A 17,768-nucleotide genomic window follows, 5' to 3' on the forward strand; every position below is an offset into this window, starting at 1 on the left:
GTGATGGTCGGATTCGCGTTTATCGTCGAAGGAATGAGCGTTACACCGAGGTCTGTACTCTGGAGCGGGATCGATTTGCAGGGTCTGTCATGGTCTGGGGCGGTGTCACAGCATCATCGGACTGAGCTTGTTGTCATTGCAGGAAATCTCAACGCTGTGCGTTACAGGGAAGACATCCTCCTCCCTCATGTGGTACCCTTCCTGCAGGCTCATCCTGACATGACCCTCCAGCATGACAATGCCACCAGCCATACTGCTCGTTCTGTACATGATTTCCAGCGAGACAGGAATGTCAGTGTTCTGCCATGGCCAGCGAAGAGCCCGGATCTCAATCCTATTGAGCACATCTGGGACCTGCTGGATCGGAGGGTGAGGGCTAGGGCCATTCCCCCCAGAAATGTCCGGGAACTTGCAGGTGCCTTGGTGGAAGAGTGGGGTAATATCTCACAGCAAGAAGTGGCAAATCTGGTGCAGTCCATGAGGAGATGCACTGCAGTACTTAATGCAGCTGGTGGCCACACCAGATACTGACTGTTATTTTGATTTTGACCCCCCCTTTGGTCATGGACACATTATTCAATTTCTGTTAGTCACATGTCTGTCGAACTTGTTCAGTTTGTCTATTGAATCTTGTTATGTTCATACAAATATTTATACATGTTAAGTTTGCATAAAATATACGCAGTTGACAGTGACAGGACGTTTCTTTTTTTTGCTGTGTGTGTGTCGGTATGTCATTTCCTGATCTGATATAGGACAGACTCTTAAACAAACTTTCTTTTGATATGTTGTTCCATGTAGTGAATGTTATTCAATGCGTTTCTATTGGCTGATATCAGTAATTACATTTATTTTAATTTTTTTGATACCTTAAAACCTCTCTGGGATATGTGGGACGGTAGCGTCCCACTTGGCCAAAATCCAGAAAAATGTAGCGCGCCAAATTCAAAAATATTACTATAAAAATCAAACTTTCATTAAATCACACATGTAAGATACCAAATTAAAGCTACACTCGTTGTGAATCCAGCCAACATGTCAGATTTCAAAAAGGCTTTTCGGCGAAAGCATAAGATGCTATTATCTGATGATAGCACAACAGTAAACAAAGAGAGTGTAGCATATTTCAACCCTTCAGGCACAACACAAAACGCAGAAATAAAATATAAATCATGCCTTACTTTTGGCAAGCTTCTTTTGTTGGCACTCCAATATGTCCCATAAACATCAATGGTCCTTTTGTTCAATTAATTCCGTCCATATATATACAAAATGTCCATTTATTTGGCACGTTTGATCCAGAAAAAAACAGCTTCCAATTTGCGCAACGTCACTACAAAATATCTTAATAGTTACGTGTAAACTTTGCCAAAACATTTCAAACTACTTTTGTAATACAACTGTAGGTATTTTTTAACGTTAATAATCGATCAAATTGAAGACAGGACTATCTGTGTTCAATACAAGAAGACAACAATCTGACGCTACTTTTCGAGTCATGCGCCTCTCTCAAAAAGTACACTTCAAGTGACACTCGTTGAAGATGGCCGTACTTCTTCATTACACAAAGGAATAACCTCAACCAATTTCCAAAGACTGGTGACATCCAGTGGAAGCGGTAGGAACTGCAAACAAGTCAATTAGAAATCTAGTATCCCAATAAACTCATTGAACAGACAGTGACTTAAAAAAAAAAAACGGTTTGTCCTCTGGGTTTTGCCTGCTACATAAGTTCTGTTATACTCACAGACATGATTCAAACAGTTTTAGAAACTTCAGAGTGTTTTCTATCCAAATCTACTAATAATATACATATCTTATATTCTGGGGATGAGTAGAAGGAAGTTGAAATTGGGCACGCTATTTATCCAAAAGTGAAAATGCTGCCCCCTGTCCTAGAGAAGTTGAGGGATGGATTAGTTATTTCTGTAATAAAGCCCTTATGTGGAAAAAACTAATTCTGATTGGTTGGGCCTGGCTCCCAGTGGGTGGGTCTAGGCCCTCCCATGGCTGAGCCCCTGCCCAGTCATGTGAATTCCGTAGATTAGGGCCTAATTAATTAATTTAATTTGACTGAATTCCTTAGATGAACTATAACTCAGTTAAATCTCGGAATTTGTTGCATGTTTATTTTTGTTTAGTATAGTTCAATGATTACTCTGCTGCACGGGGCCCATAGCACTATGCCATTAAAACATGATTAAACTCTGCTATTAGAATAGTCCAGCCTGAAACGGCCTCGGCATCGCTGTGTGGCCACGAGCTGCTATGATGTGCTCACATGAAAGCATATATCTTCTTTTTGTTGCTGGAACTGTGTTTTCGAGAGCCCTGGGTGAAAACAACCTGCTGGGAATTAATTTAATGGTCACTCAAGTATATTTACGTTCTCAGGGGAGATACAATTACTTGTGATCATTGGCACTATGGGCAAGTTATGGGATGCACACAGCCACCAGAGGCTCTCTCTGACCTTGCCTATAAGCAGTCACAAGTCTTGTTCTGAAGGTTGGGGGGACTAAACATAAGAAATGGTTTGCTAGCGAGTTGAAACGGAGAGGATATTTTAGATGGTCTTAGATGGGTCCATGGCGTCATCGCACAGTAAATGGATGCCTGTTGGTGTAGCATAGATTAAAGAGAATCTCTGAACAACAAAATGTTGATGTGGAGTATGCACTCTAAACATAATGTATAGGATTTCATTACAAGCCCCCCTTCCACTCTAACACTCGTACACAGAGAGATTGTCAGCTCTTGCCGTTATATAGATCAAAACGTGCTCTGTGCTGCCTTTTGGAAATCTTGTGCCAGTCTGAACATTTGTCAGTGCCGTCCACCTACAAACTCTGGCCGGTGTTGGCAGGAACCGTCAAGTCATTGGAACAAACACCGTCTGCTCATTCTGTTTGAACAAGCGGTTGCAGTGAATACTAGCTTTAGTCCCCTACACTATTAACAGCAATATTAGAGTGATCTAGTCCACAACCATTTCGTACTAGAAGGAAAAACCTCGTTCAATCTTTACTAATGATACATGTGTAATGTTACAAGTGTTTTAATTTTGCCAAAGGTATTTTTATGTTTCTGAAAGCCAGTTGTACAGGGTTCCATTGGGAAACAGACCTCCTTACTTGACATGAGTGTACAGTACCAGCGTAGTTTGGTTGAGTGTCTACACTACCAGCGTGTTTTGGTTGAGTGCTTTAATGGAGTTTAGTTTAGACTGGGATTTCTTTGTGGTGCGTTGTGGGAACACACTGCACAACAAAGATGTACCAGATAATGTAGGTCATTTTTGTAGTAGTTAATAATATTAATAATGTCCAAACATTTTAGTGCACCGTAGGTACCTCCTCTAAAACCCACTGATATACTATGCCGCAGCAATGATCTTGTAACTTTTCTTTTACAACGTTTGGTTATTTGAATTAAATCCAATGTATCGAATAAAGATAGTATTTGATTGCACCTACATTCAATCGGGACTTAAAATTCCCCCTAGTGTACTCTTATCCAGCCAGCGACTTACTTACTGCCTCAGAGCAAAACACTTAATGGTCTTTTCTTATGGGAGCCAAGTGATTATATCTTCCAATTCCATAAGATGCCACTTTCCCACCTCCGTATACCCTTGATGTCCGTATTAGAATTCTGGACTTGGTGCCTATTCTGAAATGATAAATGTATGGATGATGCCAAATTTATAGTAGCTCAGTTTGATGTAGCCATGAATGTAGCACCTATCCACTTAGTTTTGTATTTAGGGTCAGGAACTATTTTGTAATGCAGGTCGATGCTCTGCTTCCTGCATAAAGTAAGTCATGATCATGGCACCCTTAACTTGTCAATAAGTTCAAACTGTGTAATGTTGATAGGGTTAACCAAGGCCTCGGTCTGATGCTCCTTTCACATCGTCCCAGTAATAAATGTTTCCTACACCTTACAGAATATCGGGAAGAAGATGACGTGCCAGGAATTCATCAATAACCTGGAAGGGTTAAATGGAGGACAAGATTTCCCCCGAGAGCTCCTAAAGGTAGGTCCTGTTGCTTTGCCTCATTCAATAATTTGCCAGTGATTGTGTACGGGTGATGGAGGATCATGTCTGGAGGCCCTCAAATGTAAAATAATGAGGGCCTCAATGGCGTGAGTGAAACAAGACTGTGGATAGACTGGTCCAATGGCCTGTCATGTGAAAGAGGAGACTTCTATTGCACCAGGTAACACAAAACGCGATATTAGCTCCACTCTGTTCGAATGACAATCCGATCCCTTCAGCCGTCAGACAGCACTTGCCTCGGCCATTCAGCCCACGTTAACCTGATATTTGTTAACCTGATATTCTGAATGACTTACAACCGAATGACAAACGTTCTACCCTGGTATTAATTAGTGCTAGGTAGGTTCTGTCATTGGAGACCGGGTATAAAGGTCTTGGGACTTTGCCTCAAAGTGAAACATCAGACCACACAAGCATAGAAGGTTTTATTACAGTCCACTTATATTATGGCAGCTGCTGTGGTCTATGGTGAACTATGCAAACTATTTGTTGCTACTAGTTCTTCAGTTAGTACACTGCAAAAACATTAGACATATTGTAATATTCTTAATGTCTTTTTTGTTTACTTGAGGGCCTTCAAGTTTTTAGGTATCATTTTCTCTAAGAGGATATGGATTATAGGCAAGGGATACTGCAGTTTAATGAACCTGCAGTATTTTCACCATCAGCAAATATTGCAATCATCTCAGTGACCTGCCAATATTGCACCAATAGAAAGCAACACTTCCTGCTGCTTAATCTCTTCCCACGGTCATTCTGAGATGTCCGGTGTTGGCACACTCAGTGTGGCTGAAGCTTACTCCCTTGCTGGGTGAACCAGAGCACAGCCCTGCTGGCCATAAGCTCCACTGCCCAAGAAAATAGGAAATTAGCATGTTCTGCCAAGACTCCGTCTCACTGTTCATCATTTAATGAAATAATATCCCCCCCTCCTGTCTAATTAAAAAGAACACACACCTAGCTCTCACAGCAAATTTCTTGCATCGACTAGCGTTTGGCAATAACACCCGTTGGCATTGGACATGGCCAAATGGTGGGCAGGATGACGATCTCCAGGCAAAGCAAAATGCCCTTACTGTGCCTCCTCGGCATCGCCTGGTGCCAGCTTGGATAAGTCATCTTAGCTTCTCTTCTTTCTCCTTTAGTCTTTTGGGAATTTGCTTCATGGCTTTAGTTTGGCTCTGTAGAGAATGGGACTGTACTGTGTCGTCTACACAATTCTGACATGAGTTAATGTACATTTTGTGCATCTTTTCAGATCAGATATTTTCTGCATTTCAGATGAATAAATGCACAAAAGTATGTGGACACCCCTTCAAATGAGTTAATTCAGCTATTTCACCCACACCAGTTGTTGACAGCACACAGCCATGCAATCTCCATAAACAAAGATTGGCAGTAGAATGTCCTTACTAAAGAGCTCAGTGACTTTCAACGTGGCACTGTCATAGGATGCCACCTTTCCAACAAGTCAGTTTGTCAAATTTCTGGCCTGCTAGAGCTGCCCCGGTCAGCTGTAAGTGCAGTTATTTTGAAGTGGAAACATCTAGGAGCAACAACGGCTCAGCCGTGAAGTGGTAGGTCACACAAGCTCACAGAACGGGACCGCAGAATGCTGAAGCGCATAGCATGTAACAATTGTCTGTCCTCGGTTGCAACCCTCGCTACCGAGTTCCTAACTGCCTCTGGAAGCAACGTCAGTGCAAGAACTGTTCGTCACGAGCTTCATGAAATTGGCTTCCATGGTACAGCAGCTGCACACAAGCCTAAGATCACCATGCGCGACGCCAAGCGTCGGCTGGAGTGGCGTAAAGCTCGCTGCCATTGTACTCTAGAGCAGTGGAAATGCATTCTCTGGAGTGATGAACCATCTGGCAGTCCGACAGACGAATCTGGGTTTGGCGGATACCAAGAGAAGGCTAATGCCCATGATGTTTGAATGAGATGTTCAACGAGCAGGTGTCCACATACTTTTGGTCATGTAGTGTATGTATAGTAACAATACAAATGCCAAGTATAGTCCATGACATTGGACATTTTGGTTGTGGAGAATAGAAAGATTTGTACTTTATTTATTTTTTTAAATAATGTTTTACTGATTAGTGGATGCCTCCTTATGAATAACTGGTTGTTCAAGGTGCAGTTATACGACCTTGAGACAACCTCTGCTATATCCTAGAGAGAAATTGGCATAGCTGCTCTGAGAATATTGATTGATGGCTTTGTCCTTTTAGGTGCTTCATGCTTGGGAATCACAGGACCCCCCCCCTACATATTGGTGACAAATGCACCTGCATCGAGTGCCAGTTATCGGATAACAACATCAAAAACAGCAGTGCCTCACTGTGACGCAAGATATTAAATAAAGACTAGAAGTACTTGATCTAGCATATATCTTTCATACTTCATATGTGGAAACCCGGCAGAGCAGTAATCTGTTTTCTTAACTTTGTCCTATTGCTCTGGAATGTCTAGGACAAGATAAAATATTCACATTTTATCTATTTTGCAACCACGCATATTTTTTTTCACCCCCTATTAATTCTCCGGCCCTAATTTATCAATATTGGTGTTCATAGTAAAACATCTTAAAATGTCCTTTTTAAATGTGTATATATGAATCATTTTAACAGGCCAAATAACAGTTATAAAACTCAAAAACCACCCTGTAGCCTATTCACAACCATTAGTCATCTAATTTCACATTTAAAAAATAAAACTACTGCATTTGCAGAGACATCACTGGGGAAACCACTCGCTAAACTGGTGGCATATGAATGAATGCGATTGAGTGTACTGGCACTGCAAACATTATTCACATGTTTAGCATTTCATGTCGTTGCTATCCTATGAAAGTATTTCGATTTTTTTCTTCTGTATAACAAAAGGCCATTTTGGATCATTTACAGATGTACATGACCTACGATAGGGTGATGGATGGCCTTTACACTCATCACTGAAATGTTCCGATCATGCCAGCTATCATATCAACACCGTCCTTTTGTAATGTCAAATATGAGATGTAGGGATGTATAGATCAGGGGATGTTCATTCAACAAACAAATGTATTAAAAATAAAAACAAATCACACTTACATAAGTATTCAGACCCTTTACTCATTACTTTGTTGAAGCACTTTTTGCAGCAATTACAGCCTTGAATCGTCTTGGATATGACGCTACAAGCTTTCCACGCCTGTATTTGGTGAGTTTCTCCCGCTCCTCTACGCAGATCCTCTCAAGCTTTGTCAGGTTGGATGGTTAGCGTTGCTGCACAGCTATTTTCATGTCTCTCCGGATATGTTAGATCGGGTTCAAGTCTGGGCTCTGGCTGGGATACTCAAGGACATTCAGAACTCCTGCGTTGTCTTGGCTGCTTAGGGTCGGTGTCCTGTTTGACGGCGAACCTCAAACCCAGCCTGATGTCCTGAGCGCTCTGGAGAAGGTTTTCATCAAGGATCTGTCTGTACTTTTCTCCATTCGTCTTTCCTTCCGTCCTGACACCCCTACACCATGATGCTGCCACCACCATGCTTCACCGTAGGGATGGTACCAGATTTCCAGACGTGACGCTTGGCATTCAGGCCAAAGAGTTCAATCTTGGTTTCATCAGACCAGAGAATCTTGTTTCTCATGGTCTGATAGTTCATTAGGTGCCTTTTTGCAAACTGAAAGCGGGCTGTCATGTGCCTTTCTACTGAGTAGTGGCTTCTGTCTGGCCACTCTACTATACAGGCCTGATTGGTGGAGTGCTACAGAGATGGGAAAACCTTCCAGAAAGACAACCATCTCTCGGCGGCCACCTCTGGGAAGAGTCTTGGTGGTTCCAAACTTCCATTTAAGAATGATGGTGGCCACTGTTCTTTGGGACCGTTAATGCTGCAGACATTCTTTGGTACCCTTCGCCAGATCTATGGCTCAACACAATCCTGTCTCTGAGCTCTACGGACAATTCCTTCAACCTCATGGCTTGGTTCTTGCTCTGTCGTGCACTGTCAACTATGGGACCTTATATAGACAGGGGTGTGCCTTTCCAAATCATGTCCAATCAATTAATTTTACCACAGGTGGACTCCAAGTTGTAGAAACATCTCAAATATGATCAATGGAACCAGAATGCACATGAGCTCAATTTCGAGTCGAATAGCAAAGGGTCTGAATACTTATGTAAATAAGGTATTTCTGTAAAAGAAAATATATAAATTAGCAAAAATTTCAAAATTGTGTGTAGATTTAGGGGGGGAAAATATTTAATCAATTTCAGATGGCTGTAATGTAACATTTTAAGAAAGTCCAGGGGTCTGAATACTTTCCGAATGAATAGGCAAGTCCATCTTAGCCCATTGCCTAATGGCAGAACTATCGATATCATAAAAAATATTCATCCTTTTCTATGGCCTCCTCTATGGTAGTATGCTGCAGTTATTTCTATGGCTTCTGCTATGGTAATATTCTGCAGTTATTTCTATGGCTTCTGCTATGGTAATATTCTGCAGTTATTTCTATGGCTTCTGCATACCAAACATCCAAGAATACCAAACATCCAAAAGTTCAAAAGTACTTTTGTAACTATTAGTTAAAAAAAAAAAAAAATCATAATGTTTACTGACAAACAGTACAATGGAGCCTGGTGACATGATACCTTGTTTCATATACACCCTTAAAAATGCCTACTGGATTAATGGGTGTGACAAACCTATATTTACACTGTGAAACAAAAGGAATATAAGCAGCATTATCTTGACATTTTGCGCTTATCCTTTGAATCCAGATGCTAGTTTGGTTTGAATACAGCCGTGAGGTACTATGAAGTGGAGGTCCCTGAGTTTTCTGTTTGTGATCAGAAAAAAACTGTTCTCTACATTTTTATACCACAAAATAATCAAAAGCGGTATGCAGTGCACTATGGAAGTTTAGATGTATCACATCTGTTTAAATCATAGTTATGTTATTTTACAATTGTAGTTCTGTCAAAATAGGAATCTTTCGGTGTAGTTTTGACTAACTACATTTCAACAATGTGTGAAGGATCTAGCTCAGCCATTATAAATGTGATTGGTTGAATATTATTTTCCACACTAGCTGTTTTTGTTCCAATCTTCAGGTAGTTCACTTGCTGTAATTACAACCTTGGTCAAGGGTTTAGGTTACATGGAAGATTAAAGTACTATTCATTCTGGAGATTTCATGGCCTATTTGGAAAGGGGGCTACCTAGTCAGTTGTCCAACTGAAATGTGTCTTCCGCATTTAACCCAACCCCTCTGAATCAGAGAGGTGCGGGGGGCTGCCTTAATCGACATCCACGTCTTCGACGCCTGGGGAACAGCGGGTTAACTGCCTTGCTCAGGGGCAGAACGACATTAGTACCTTGTCAGCTCTGGGATTCGATCCAGCAACCTTCCGGTTACTGGCCCACTGTACCTTATTGTCTAGCTTCTGAATCTTTCTGCCATTTGTCACTAAAGGTTGACCCATCAGATAAACAGTAAACACATTTGACTTAGCTATGTTTAGCGATTTGATTCATGAGAAAGGCAAGGTAACCTGAGAGTTGTGAGGATTACAAGCATAGCCATTGTATGTAAATCAAGATGCCTCATATTGCATTTACCCGTTGGCACTTGGTGCGTAGCAAAACATCAGCTTATGTAAGCAGAGGTAGCGTTCCCTTAAGCTTGGCCAACACAGGCTCCAGCATGACTCCTACAATATGATTGCTTGCATGGATGGACTGGTGGATAACATTTAGAAGGGAGAGGCGAATGTTAAATGTGTTGGCTTCTTGGTGTTTGAGTAGATGAGCAGATGAGTACAGAAACTGGAGACATTTTGCAGTGTATAATCCTAACATGTAGACAGCTTCATCTTAATCTCAGACACCCAGAACTAAAATCTTGCAGAATTGTCAGATGCTCGATTATGTTCTGGGGGAGATATATGATTTAAATATACTAAGAAGCAATGTTCCCTCAATTTGTTTTGCAACTGAGCAACATTTTAACATGGAAATAGCTGTTCTGTCATTCAGCCTACAGTAGCAGCCAATATGTGGTGTAAAATGTAGGCCTACATTCCATGAGACTTTTGGAAAACAAACAAACAGGGATTGACATGAATGTTTATCTACATGTCCTTCAGACAAGGTGACTGAAAATGTTGTGTTTGATGCAAGAAACCACTTTACAAAATAAGATGCATTATTATTCCCATACCATTATTACAGAGAACCAGACACATTATGCTGCTCTCTGTCTATTGGCTAATTAGCTTATTCAAGCCTGCCTCAAAATACAACACTGCCCCTTTAAGACATACAAAAGTTCTTTACCAGTTTAGTGCATGTCTATGGCCCAAATGTCGCCTCCCCTACTAACATTTGAATGATGCGAGCACTTGCAAAATCATGAATTGATTGTGCTGATGGAGTTGAGTAAACGTTAATTGAGGAGTCTTGTCAGGGGTTTAAGGATGATTAGTCTTGGCCGACAGCTGAAACCTCCATTTAGGGCAGTAGAATGATGTTAAATTGAATGACAGCCACCAAACCACTACATTTAGTCTGACTCGAGAGTTTTTATTTACTAAATCTGTAGTTATTTACTAAATCTAGATCTTATGGTAATGCAAGAAATCGGAAAATGATGGTGAGGGGAAACTGACACTCAGACCTAAAGCTTGAATCACAGAAATATGCTGGCTGTACTTTGTCTCTAAAATGTGTACAACCAGCTGTTTTCTTGGCTGGTGATTTGTAACTGTTTTAAATTTGTTTTAGTACATTGCTCAAAGAAACCTGGGTGCTCTACCAACTGGATGGATGTAACGAATCCACTAAAGTTTCAAGACCTTTTCGCCCTAAATAACTGTTTCCATTTGTGTGGCTGTTTTGAAGGGACCAAATTGTATTGTCTCTTGTCAACATTGTATGTTGATGTTGTATGAGTGAGTGTCGGTCAGTTGAATTCTACAAATCCTGTAGTGTTTTTCTTCTACTCTGCTTAGCAAATGGGTCAGGGTTGAGTATATTTTTGTTCATGGTTGTTTTGCCTAAGGGAGCTCTACCGCTTTGGAAATGCTTAGTACTGGATGGAAGTGTCCATAATACCCCTGAATTTGTTCTCACTAGATGGAGTTGATTCCTGGAGTGTTACATACTTTCTCCCTAGATTAGTACACTGATGTGTAAAAATAGAATGTGTATACTGCACACTCAGACAGGTAGAGCAGGTTGGCCAGATGCAAAAACTATTGCATGGTGTTCTGGACTGTTTAAGCGTAATATTAGATTCCCAGTAGCAGTGTCTGTGAGAATCAACCTCTAATATCCAAATGCAATTTGGTCCACACACTGTTGATTTGTCCTCTGTCACCGTCTGAAAGTCATTGGAATAGTAGTTCTGCAGTCTTCTCTGGTCCAGGAAAAAGCTGACACCAATGGCTTGTATTAGAAAGCATGACGTGCTGTTTGGTCGTGAGTTAACCTTCAGTCTGCCTTCGCTTTTGGGCCAAAGGCTCCATGTGATCGTCAAACAAGAGGATACATATGGAAATATGGGAGCTGTCTCTTGCTATATTAAACAGCGTCTATGTAGCTGTATTGCGTATCCCACTTATAGCCTCGATGTACTCCAGTTACGTAGTCTAATTTTGCTCCATGTACTTGTGCAGTATGGCTCGTCAATGAACAACTAAGCAAAGAATTTGCTTAGTTGTTCATGTAATGACTTTCATCGGTAGCTGGGTTAGAATGAAAATCCTTCATACCTGGCTAGTTGTTGCCTTGAATATGACACTGATAATTTCATGGACTTTTTCATATTTATGATTCATCACTAGCATGCTGTAAAAGTTTTTAATGTTCATCTGATACTCAGTGATGTCATTCCTTCAGTTAGCCCCAAGGTTATAATGACCTTGTAAGCCAGGATTGTCTGCAGCACTTGCCATCTTCCATCCGTTACATAGTCTATAGCCCTATTCGGACGGGATGTACACTAGCACAAATCACCACATTTTGTCATTTTAATCCTGTCCTATTCTGCCATGTCAGTAATTTTGATTTGACAGGAAGGATATCTTAGCACTAATAACCTGCTGTTTCTCAGGAAAGGTCCTCTGATAATACTTATCCTGAGGAATTGATAAATCGCCAAATATGTCAGTTAATTAAATGATCTGCATACAGTTCATGGTTCATATTGATTCTGGTAGAATTTTCCGAACTAAAAGCCATTAATAGGCTATCCCTAGATAAGTTGAAATATCTTCACGCCTAGAACAGCCTCCAGGCTACTGTCATAACGGTCCATTTTGAATGAGAAAAAAATCGATTGAATTACAGGGGGCAGTTTGGTAAACTAATCCGGTCCGACTCGTCCACTGGAAAAACAGACATGCTGGGGTAATAAATACATAGCCAACGTTCTATAAAATACTAGTCCTGTGTGAATAGGGCTTTTGTTTACAGATTTTTTTCACCGTCTTCTCTGTTTAACTGGTATTCTTTTATTCACACTGTAAAAAATGGTTTAGTAGATTATCTAAATCCAGACATGCAATTTAGAAAGAATGGTTAATGGTTAACTGATTTGTATTGAACAGAGAGCGCCAAGTCAACTGCTGTTCAAAATCTAGTAATACATTTAAAAAACAAGTTGATCATTTGCAATATACAGTTTGAATGCTTATAACGGGGCTTATTTCTTCATTTTTATCAGTGTGTTTTCCATTTGGTGGTTACTAAGCACTACCGTGTGTGAGCTGAGGTAACCCTTGGTGAGGTACATTTTGTCAAGGCTGGGTGAAAACAACTGAAGTGTAAAGTGGCAAGTTTTTTAATTATCTGGTGATCTACTCTTTCCAGAAATTTCCAGCCATCGGCTTTTACAGTAGCATTTCGATATATCACATCAGCCGTAATAGGCATTTATGAGTTAGCCTACATCCTAATATTTAACCTGGCTTCTTATCTTACCTTTAAGAACAAGCAGAACATATGGTACCCTGTTCAATCAAACACAGATGAAGGAATGTGTATTCTCTATTGGAGGTGTTACCATGTTTTAAACCGATACATCCCACAATCTGCTCCTCTCACAGACATTGGATATTGAGGGAAACCATATCTGTGAGCCCGCAGTGCTGATTTTTCACTATCTGTGGTTGATCAAATTGGGGCCTTAGATTAATTCTGTAGCTCCCTAGATTTCCTCTCTAATAACTAGATGGCACACACCAGTCCATGGCCTGCTGTTGTGAATGTGTGTTTGCTCTAGAAAGGTAGGGTATTATGATGTCCGACTCCTCCATGTGAGGCCCTATATCCTCTGCATTAGCAGGGAGTCCAGATAGGTCCTGCGGACAGCACAGGATATTATTGAATTTTGCCTCGGTCGGTCACTCCAGTGCCTTAATAAACCCTGTCTAGTGGATGTGACCACAGGATTGGTCATCATTGTCTTGTTATTGGGTGCTGAGATGGTGCTACGCCACTTATAACTCTAAGTTAACTATCTAAGCTGTCAGATAAATGATATCCAGCTTGGGGCTCCAGCTATGCATTTGGTTTGCTAACTAGCTATCTAAATGGCTAGATGTCAAGATCAAGCTTCTTGGTTACAGCAGAGATAATCAATCCCTACCTGGATCAAGATCCCAGCTGCCTAAATTTGTTTTGTGCCTTAAAAAATAAAATTACATGTTTTTGGAAAGAAAATAGGGCCCCTTGTGTGCCCTATTGCCGGTAATACCATATACCCTGGTATGGTACAGGAACGGTATAAAAATCTGGATACTGGCCAACCCTATCGAAAGAGGTTTTGTTGTGGCCCTGAGCACACAGTGAGATCAAATATCAGGGGGATTAAAGGGGCAGGTTTTTGGGCCAACATTTTATGACCCTGGACAATGTTTTCACAGGAGCGCATCACTAAGCCTACATGCTTACCAATGTTCAGATGCTGACCTTCAGAACAGAGGAGCCGCTCAAACGTCCCTTTATGTAATCAGACACTCTCATCGACATCCACAAAAGCTGCGATGACAGTTTGGGATCATCAGCACCTTAAACGGGTACAATACCAGGGTTTATACACTGAACAAAAATATAAACGCAACATGTAAAGTGTTGGTCCCATGTTTCATGAGCTGAAATAAAAGATCCCAGAAATGTTCCATATATATACAGTGAGGGGGGGGGAAAGTATTTGATCCCCTGCTGATTTTGAACGTTTGCCCACTGAAATGATCAGTCTATAATTTTAATGGTAGGTTTATTTGAAGAGTGAGAGACAAAAACATTTAAAAAAACGCATGTCAAAAATGTTATAAATTGATTTGCATTTTAATGAGGGAAATAAGTATTTGACCCCCTCTCAATCCATAAAGATTTCTGGCTCCCAGGTGTCTTTTATACAGGTAACGAGCTGAGATTAGGAGCACACTCTTAAAGGGTGTGCTCCTAATCTCAGTTTGTTACCTATATAAAAGACACCTGTCCACAGAAGCAATCAGATTCCAAACTCTCCACCATGGCCAAGACCAAAGAGCTCTCCAAGGATGTCAGGGACAAGATTGTAGACCCTACACAAGGCTGGGATGGGCTACAAAACCATCGCCACGCAGCTTGGTGAGAAGGTGACAACAGTTGGTGCGATTATTCGCAAATGGAAGAAACACAAAAGAACTGTCACTCTCCCTCGGCCTGGGGCTCCATGCAAGATCTCACCTCGTGGAGTTGCAATGATCATGAGAACGGTGAGGAATCAGCCCAGAACTACACGGGAGGATCTTGTCAATGATCTCAAGGCAGCTGGGACCATAGTCACCAAGAAAACAATTGGTAATACACTACACCGTGAAGGACTGAAATCCTGCAGCGCCCGCAAGGTCCCCCTGCTCAAGAAAGCACATATACATGCCCGTCTGAAGTTTGCCAATGAACATCTGAATGATTCAGAGGACAACTGGGTGAAAGTGTTGTGGTCAGATGAGACCAAAATGTAAGCTCTTTGGCATCAACTCAACTCAATGTGTTTGGAGGAGGAGGAATGCTGTCTATGACCCCAAAAATCCCCACCGTCAAACATGGAGGTGGAAACATTATGCTTTGGGGGTGTTTTTCTGCTAAGGGGACAGGACAACTTCATCGCATCAAAGGGACGATGGATGGGGCCATGTACCGTCAAATCTTGGGTGAGAACCTCCTTCCCTCAGCCAGGGCATTGAAAATGGGTCGTGGATGGGTATTCCAGCATGACAATGACCCAAAACATACGGCCAAGGCAACAAAGGAGTGGCTCAAGAAGAAGCACATTAAGGTCCTGGAGTGGACAGCCGGTGTCCACACCTTAATCCCATAGAAAATATGTGGAGGGAGCTGAAGGTTCGAGTTGCCAAACGTCAGCCTCAACCTTAATGACTTGGAGAAGATCTGCAAAGAGGAGTGGGACTAAATCCCTCCTGAGATGTGTGCAAACCTGGTGGCCAACTACAAGAAATGTCTTACCTCTGTGATTGCCAACAAGGGTTTTGCCACCAAGTACTAAGTCATGTTTTGCAGAGGGGTCAAATACCTATTTCCCTCATTAAAATGCAAATCAATTTATAACATTTTTGACATGTGTTTTTCTGAATTTTTTTGTTCTGTCTCTCACTGTTCAAATAAACCTACCATTAAAATTATAGACTGATAATTTCTTTGTCAGTGGGCAAACGTACAAAATCAGCAGGGTATCAATTACTTTTTTCCCTCACTGTGTGTATATATATATATATATAATATATATATACACACAAAAGCTTATTTCTCTCAAATTTTGTTCACAAATTGGTTGGCATCCCTGTTAGTGAGCATTTTATCCTTTTGTCAAGGTAATCCATCCACTTGACAGGTGTGACATATCAAGAAGCTGATTTAAACGGCATGATAATTACACAGGTGCACCTTGTGCTGAGGACAATAAAAGGCCTTGCTTCCATTCAACCACAAGCATTAGTGAGGTCGGGCACTGATTTTTAAGCCTGGCTCAGTCGGCATTCCAGTTCATCCCAAAGGTGTTCGATGGGGTTGCGGTCAGGGCTCTGTGCAGGCCAGTCAAGTTCTTCCACATAGATCTCAACAAACATTTCTGTATGGATCGTGGGCATGCTGAAACAGGAAAGGGCCTTCCCCAAACTGTTGCCACAAAGTTGGAAGCACAGAATTGTCTAGAATGTCATTGTATGCTGTAGTGTTCAGATTTCCCTTCACTAGAACTAAGGGGCCTAGCCCGAACCATGAAAAACCAAACTACCAAACTTTACAGTTGGCACTATGCTTTGGGGAAGGCAGCGTTCTCCTGGTATCCGTCAAACCCAATTTCATCCGCCGGACCGCCAGATGGTGAAGCGTGACTCATCACTCCAGAGAACGCGTTTCCATTGCTTCAGAACCTAATAGTGGCGAGCTTTACCCCACCCAGCCGACACTTGGCGTTATGCAGGGTGTTCTTAGGCTTGTGTGCGGCTGCTCGGCCATGGAGACCCATTTTATGACCCATTTTATGAAGCTCCTGATGAACAGTTAATGTGCTGACGTTGCTTCCAGAGGCAGTTTGGGACTCGGTAGTGTGTTTTACACGCTCCGGCTCTCAGCAGTCCTGTTCTGTGAGCTTATGTGGCCTACCACTTCGCGGCTGAGCCGTTGTTGCTCCTAGACTTATCCACTTCACAGTAACAGCACTTACAGTTGACCTGGGGCAGCACTAGCAGGGCAAACATTTGACGAGATGATTTGTTGGAAGGTGGGATCCTTTGACGGCGTCAAGTGCAAAGTTACAGCTCTTCAGTAAGGCCATTCTACTGACAATATTTGTTTATGGAGATTGTATGGCTGTGTGCGATTTTTTTTATTTTTTTATTTTTTTTATACACCTGTCGGGAACCTGTGTGGCTGAAATAGGTGAATCCACTAATTTGAAGGAGCGTCCACATACTTTGTGTATAAATAGCATATCATATTAACTTGTCATGGTGAAATGTGCATTTAAATCTTCGCAAATGTCTTCCCACCCAATGGCAAAATGTGTAGAATTGCAGGATATTTGCTGTAAAACTGAAAAATAAATGGTTCTGTAAACCATTTTATTCATCAAATACTTTCTCTGCTAACAGATTCCTCTGTACGTATTAAATAGTCTTTAATCCCCGGCCCCCCCTGTCCGGACCTCACTAAAATTCACCCTGACTACAGCCCTAATAATCATCTATTGTTAATGTAGCATTTCAAACTTTGTATGCAGTTGTAATTGCTGTATGCAATGGTTTTGACCTGCACTTAGTTGAAATGTTGTCGTTATTGCATTGAAGGAAGCTCTAGCGACAAGGACATTGATGGCACATCGAATCATAAACATTACTATAGTATTGAGGGCAGAGCCATCTATCTAATATCGCCCGAAACAGTAGCTCTCCCAAGAATCGTTTTGAGGGTCACTTTCGACATCTATCTACTTTTACAGTAACATAGATATGATGAGCATCCCTCTGTGACTCCTTTCAGATGAAGTGCATGTAGGTGTAATGACTGGGGCATGGCTGTCGTTGACATGATCTCGGGATGAAAAGGTGAAACAGTCCATCACACACTCAATCATCTTTAGGTCTGAAAAGTGCTGAGAAAAAAACAATCATTAAGATTTAAATCCACAACCCCAGTTTAGATTGT

General features: G+C 41.4%; 1 protein-coding gene across 4 annotated transcripts in view; it reads left to right on the forward strand.

The window, feature by feature from the left end:
• The window catches only part of psd3l (pleckstrin and Sec7 domain containing 3, like), a 164,529-nt gene that overhangs the window by 89,535 nt on the left and 57,226 nt on the right, over positions 1-17,768 (forward strand). For all 4 annotated transcript variants that reach the window (XM_038970309.1, XM_038970310.1, XM_038970311.1 and 1 more), the window contains one exon: positions 3,950-4,039. In XM_038970309.1, coding sequence (XP_038826237.1) covers positions 3,950-4,039 — 90 coding nt within the window. The remainder of the gene's footprint in view (positions 1-3,949; positions 4,040-17,768) is intronic.

This window comes from Salvelinus namaycush, chromosome 31 (assembly GCF_016432855.1).
Source record: "Salvelinus namaycush isolate Seneca chromosome 31, SaNama_1.0, whole genome shotgun sequence".
Lineage (NCBI taxonomy): Eukaryota > Metazoa > Chordata > Actinopteri > Salmoniformes > Salmonidae > Salvelinus > Salvelinus namaycush.